The sequence below is a fragment of the Procambarus clarkii genome, chromosome 45 (genome assembly GCF_040958095.1).
Source record: "Procambarus clarkii isolate CNS0578487 chromosome 45, FALCON_Pclarkii_2.0, whole genome shotgun sequence".
In the NCBI taxonomy this organism is placed as follows: domain Eukaryota; kingdom Metazoa; phylum Arthropoda; class Malacostraca; order Decapoda; family Cambaridae; genus Procambarus; species Procambarus clarkii.
In genome coordinates this window covers 18,124,319-18,130,606 of record NC_091194.1, presented here as the reverse complement: position 1 = coordinate 18,130,606, position 6,288 = coordinate 18,124,319, and the positions used below count along the sequence as shown (strand labels likewise).

The 6,288-nt window shown below is 47.0% G+C and overlaps 1 protein-coding gene across 1 annotated transcript; it reads right to left on the bottom strand.

Moving 5' to 3' along the window:
* Positions 1-1,631: 1,631 nt before the first annotated feature.
* Positions 1,632-4,684, bottom strand: LOC138350305 (MAGE-like protein 2). Its single transcript, XM_069300920.1, has 3 exons — positions 3,925-4,684; positions 2,568-3,842; positions 1,632-2,485 (listed from the first exon to the last, which is right to left on the bottom strand). The coding sequence occupies exons 1-3, from the start codon at positions 4,682-4,684 to the stop codon at positions 1,632-1,634; spliced, it is 2,889 nt and encodes a 962-aa protein (XP_069157021.1).
* Positions 4,685-6,288: the final 1,604 nt, after the last annotated feature.

Here is a 6,288-nt window from a genome sequence, read left to right as displayed (position 1 = left end):
TCTGCTCTGGTGACACCGACTAGGGCAACACTGTCGTCACGAGGAGCTCTGGGTGGGTGTTTTTCCCTCAGGGCTTGTGCTGTATCGGCATCCCTGGTGGCAACTGTGTCTTCACTGGTGATGACTCTGATCGCCCCTATTGTGTTGCCTTCTTCTATTTTCTTGCTGACTGTTGCTCCGATTTTGGATGCCTCGGTTCTGCTGTTGATACCTTTCCTGCGGTGGGTGTTTTTGGCACGGGTGGGGAGGGGTGCCTGGTATATATATATATATATATATATATATATATATATATATATATATATATATATATATATATATATATATATATATATATATATATATTATTTCTGTATTGTTAGGAAAACGTTTTATTATGGATTGGTATTGGAGTTGAAGGTTTGAATGGGAAGAGTTGATGAAGGAACTTTCGCGTTTGAAAAAGAATATATGCTGAACTCCAAGTGGGAGCTGAACGGCAAGTGGAGCAGGATTTCAAAGGAGTAGAACTCCTTTGACGTAGTGGAGCTTCAGGCAGTGAAAGGGAGCTGCATGTTTCTTTTGTGAAGATGTTTGGAGGAGCTTCACTAACATTCGAGTGGGACTTCATGCGCAGCAGATTGGAAGAACTGCAGGAGTACCTGCCCTGAGTTGGAGGACCCAGATAGATGTTCTAGAGGAACAGAACAGGGAATCATCTTGACACATTGATATATGAGGGAGAGCTTGGTGACATATTGGCATGAAAGGCGCAGTGTGAGGTGAGAGATTGATTTCTTTTTTTTGGTTGGATATATGTGCCATCTTGGAGCCATCTTGAATAGTGGAGGCTGTACTCTAGTTTTACCTTTTTATATATTGTTTCCTTTTGTTTGTTTGTATGATAACAGCTGGTTTGTGCGCTTGTCCTGGTGATGCTTCCTAGATAGCGAGAGAGAGATAGCGAGAGAGAGATAGCGAGAGAGAGATAGCGAGAGAGAGATAGCGAGAGAGAGAGACAGAGAGAGAGAGAGACAGAGAGAGAGAGAGACAGAGAGAGAGAGAGACAGAGAGAGAGAGAGACAGAGAGAGACAGAGAGAGAGAGAGACAGAGAGAGAGAGAGACAGAGAGAGAGAGAGAGAGAGAGAGGGGGGGAGAGAGAGAGGGGGGGAGAGAGAGAGAGGGGGAGAGAGAGAGAGGGGGAGAGAGAGAGAGGGAGAGAGAGGGGGAGAGAGAGAGAGAGAGAGAGAGAGAGAGAGAGAGAGAGAGAGAGAGAGAGAGAGAGAGAGAGAGAGAGAGACGGTGGCAAATTGGGTGACAGTGGCCAATAACTCAAAAAGGGGAATTTACGAGATCATCCATAAAAATAAGAAGAGTTTGGGGGAGTCACGGCGGCTCGAGTGGGTGTATATGCGTGACAACTAGGAAAGTTTGGAGCCACAACCATGAATAAAAGTGACGTTGAACCTTTCTCAGAGAACAAGACGCTTACAGGGTGATCTCCCAACTAATTGCAAGCACTCCAGTGTCCATTGGTGGTCGACAGACGGCAGCGGGAATGTGGTTGCCGCGGTCTGTCATATTTTTGTCTGGGAGTGGTTGGGGTCTCTGTTCTTCGGTAAGCAAGTATTAGTTGGGTTCAATTAGCAAGTTATATAAAATCCCCAACCCCTCGATACGGTTCAGCTGTGAACAGTGGCTGTGCAGCTGTGAACAGTGGCTGTGCAGCTGTGAACAGTGGCTGTGCAGCTGTGAACAGTGGCTGTGCAGCTGTGAACAGTGGCTGTGCAGCTGTGAACAGTGGCTGTGTAGCTGTGAACAGTGGCTGTGCAGCTGTGAACAGTTTCTGGACAACTGTGAACAGTGGCTGTGCAGCTGTGAACAGTGGCTGTGCAGCTGTGAACAGTGGCTGTGCAGCTGTGAACAGTGGCTGTGCAGCTGTGAACAGTGGCTGTGCAGCTGTGAACAGTTTTTGGGCAACTGTGAACAGTTTCTGCGTAACTGTGAACAGTGGCTGTGCAGCTGTGAACAGTTTCTGGGCAACTGTGAACAGTGGCTGTGCAGCTGTGAACAGTGGCTGTGCAGCTGTGAACAGTGGCTGTGTAGCTGTGAACAGTTTCTGGGCAACTGTGAACAGTGGCTGTGCAGCTGTGAACAGTTTCTGGGTAACTGTGAACAGTGGCTGTGCAGCTGTGAACAGTGGCTGTGCAGCTGTGAACAGTGGCTGTGCAGCTGTGAACAGTTTCTGGGTAACTGTGAACAGTGGTTGTGCAGCTGTGAACAGTGGCTGTGCAGCTGTGAACAGTTTTTGGGCAACTGTGAACAGTGGCTGTGCAGCTGTGAACAATTTCTGGGCAACTGTGAACAGTGGCTGTGCAGCTGTGAACAGTGGCTGTGCAGCTGTGAACAGTGGCTGTGCAGCTGTGAACAGTGGCTGTGCAGCTGTGAACAGTGGCTGTGCAGCTGTGAACAGTGGCTGTGCAGCTGTGAACAGTGGCTGTGCAGCTGTGAACAGTGGCTGTGCAGCTGTGAACAGTGTCTGTGCAGCTGTGAACAGTGGCTGTGCAGCTGTGTACAGTTTCTGGACAAATGTGAACAGTGGTTGTGCACAGTGGCGGTGCAGCTGTGAGCAGTGGCTGTGCAGCTGTGAGCAGTGGCTGTGCAGCTGTGAGCAGTGGCTGTGCAGCTGTGAGCAGTGGCTGTGCAGCTGTGAACAGTTTCTGGGCAACTGTGAACAGTGGCTGTGCAACTGTGAACAGTGGCTGTGCAGCTGTGAACAGTTTCTGGGCAGCTGTGAACAGTGGCTGTGCAGCTGTGAACAGTTTCTGGGCAACTGTGAACAGTGGCTGTGCAGCTGTGAACAGTATCTGTGCAGCTGTGAACAGTGGCTGTGCAGCTGTGAACAGTTTCTGGGCAACTGTGAGCAGTGACTGTGCAGCTGTGAACAGTATCTGTGCAGCTGTGAACAGTGGCTGTGCAGCTGTGAACAGTGGCTGTGCAGCTGTGAACAGTGGCTGTGCAGCTGTGAACAGTTTCTGGGCAACTGTGAGCAGTGGCTGTGCAGCTGTTAACAGTGGCTGTGCAGCTGTGAGCAGTGGCTGTGCAGCTGTGAACAGTGGCTGTGCAGCTGTGAACAGTTTCTGGGCAACTGTGAACAGTATCTGTGCAGCTGTGAACAGTATCTGTGCAGCTGTGAACAGTGGCTGTGCAGCTGTGAACAGTGGCTGTGCAGCTGTGAACAGTTTCTGGGCAACTGTGAGCAGTGGCTGTGCAGCTGTTAACAGTGGCTGTGCAGCTGTGAACAGTGGCTGTGCAGCTGTGAACAGTTTTTGGGCAACTGTGAACAGTTTCTGCGTAACTGTGAACAGTGGCTGTGCAGCTGTGAACAGTTTCTGGGCAACTGTGAACAGTGGCTGTGCAGCTGTGAACAGTGGCTGTGCAGCTGTGAACAGTGGCTGTGTAGCTGTGAACAGTTTCTGGGCAACTGTGAACAGTGGCTGTGCAGCTGTGAACAGTTTCTGGGTAACTGTGAACAGTGGCTGTGCAGCTGTGAACAGTGGCTGTGCAGCTGTGAACAGTGGCTGTGCAGCTGTGAACAGTTTCTGGGTAACTGTGAACAGTGGTTGTGCAGCTGTGAACAGTGGCTGTGCAGCTGTGAACAGTTTTTGGGCAACTGTGAACAGTGGCTGTGCAGCTGTGAACAATTTCTGGGCAACTGTGAACAGTGGCTGTGCAGCTGTGAACAGTGGCTGTGCAGCTGTGAACAGTGGCTGTGCAGCTGTGAACAGTGGCTGTGCAGCTGTGAACAGTGGCTGTGCAGCTGTGAACAGTGGCTGTGCAGCTGTGAACAGTGGCTGTGCAGCTGTGAACAGTGGCTGTGCAGCTGTGAACAGTGTCTGTGCAGCTGTGAACAGTGGCTGTGCAGCTGTGTACAGTTTCTGGACAAATGTGAACAGTGGTTGTGCACAGTGGCGGTGCAGCTGTGAGCAGTGGCTGTGCAGCTGTGAGCAGTGGCTGTGCAGCTGTGAGCAGTGGCTGTGCAGCTGTGAGCAGTGGCTGTGCAGCTGTGAACAGTTTCTGGGCAACTGTGAACAGTGGCTGTGCAACTGTGAACAGTGGCTGTGCAGCTGTGAACAGTTTCTGGGCAGCTGTGAACAGTGGCTGTGCAGCTGTGAACAGTTTCTGGGCAACTGTGAACAGTGGCTGTGCAGCTGTGAACAGTATCTGTGCAGCTGTGAACAGTGGCTGTGCAGCTGTGAACAGTTTCTGGGCAACTGTGAGCAGTGACTGTGCAGCTGTGAACAGTATCTGTGCAGCTGTGAACAGTGACTGTGCAGCTGTGAACAGTGGCTGTGCAGCTGTGAACAGTGGCTGTGCAGCTGTGAACAGTTTCTGGGCAACTGTGAGCAGTGGCTGTGCAGCTGTTAACAGTGGCTGTGCAGCTGTGAGCAGTGGCTGTGCAGCTGTGAACAGTGGCTGTGCAGCTGTGAACAGTGGCTGTGCAGCTGTGAACAGTTTCTGGGCAACTGTGAACAGTATCTGTGCAGCTGTGAACAGTATCTGTGCAGCTGTGAACAGTGGCTGTGTAGCTGTGAACAGTGGCTGTGCAGCTGTGAACAGTTTCTGGGCAACTGTGAGCAGTGGCTGTGCAGCTGTTAACAGTGGCTGTGCAGCTGTGAACAGTGGCTGTGCAGCTGTGAACATAACAATACCACTACCACCACCACAAACAATTTAACACCCATCGCCCCGAGCAATACCACTACCACAACAACAGTACCACTACCACAACAACAGTACCACCACCACAACCACGAACAACTGTACAGCTACCACAACAACAGTACCACCACCACAACCACGAACAACTGTACAGCTACCACAACAACATTACCACCACCACAACAACCACGAACAACTGTACAGCTACCACAACAACATTACCACCACCACCACCAACAACCACCAACAACAGTACCACCAATAGCAGGAGCTCAAACAGTAAATAAACAACATTAGGTCAGATATCTCCTTTTACTGTGTGACAAAATTTCCCTTATTAACTTGGTACAAAAATACTCTCGATTTGGTCTTCGTGAACAATTAGGAAATAATCAGACATTATTGTCTCAAATACAACATAATTTGATCACAAACTCGTACAAACGTTATTACACGTAATAGTACAAAGAAATCAACATAATTAAATAGAAATCTATGTAATTACTAAATCAATATAATTACTAAGATATTTATGAATTTACAAAGAAAATAACAAAATGAAAGTAATGAGATTACAAAGGAAACATAAAATAATTTCTTTACGAAAACTATTGTAATTACATATCTGTATATTGTCAGAACATATTGAGATCCCATGGTATACAAATATAATTCCGAAAACATAAAAGACTTAAAAGTATAACTACCTGCGGGAAATAATAAATTTTATCACAGAAGTGAAAACTATTCAAGCTACAAAAGCCCCCAAAGTACACGAACGACTCTTTTCAGCATTCGGGTCCAGGAATCCGTGTATAGAATTCGGCCTCGCTTTAAGCCTCGTGTTGATACTCCTGCTAACTGTACACCAGAACAACTTCTATACTCTGGTTACGTGTTGGGTAACCAGCTTGAAAACGGGTTCCGTTCGAACCCTTTTTATCCTTTTTCGCATTTTATAACGATTTGTGTTCTTGTTATTTATATAAAGATATTTTTATTTATTGAATATATTGGTATATAATTGTTGAGTCCAATTTCTTCTTATACTTTTCATCTTTCCTTTAATTAATAATTTGTCTTTCTTATTGTTTTTATTTTATAACTAGCAGTACCCGGCCACGCGTTGCTGTGGCTCAGCTTGAGCCACAGCAACCTTCCCTGTCCCTCACTCCTCCCCACCATTCTCCCCTCATCCGTCCCCTCGTCCTCCCCACTCCCTCATCCGATGCCTTCCCAAATAGTCTGATGTTCCCATCAGAAAATTGGGAACATCAAGTGATCTGATATTCCCATCACTGAAATATAAGAAACAAGTAAAAAATTAAAATATGAAAAAATAAAAAAATCAACTATACTCATGAAATGAACGGTCTGGTAAACAACACAGCTCAATTCCAACGCAATTCACACAAAATAATTAAATCAAAATGAAAATAAATCAAAATTTATGAAAATTCAATTTATCAATGCAATCAGAAACAGTGAAATGGAATTGTAACATATTTAGTATAGCATGTGTGTTGCTCTTACATGCAACAGATGGCGCTGTTTTTCAAGAAAAGCATAGTTTTACCTGCCACAGG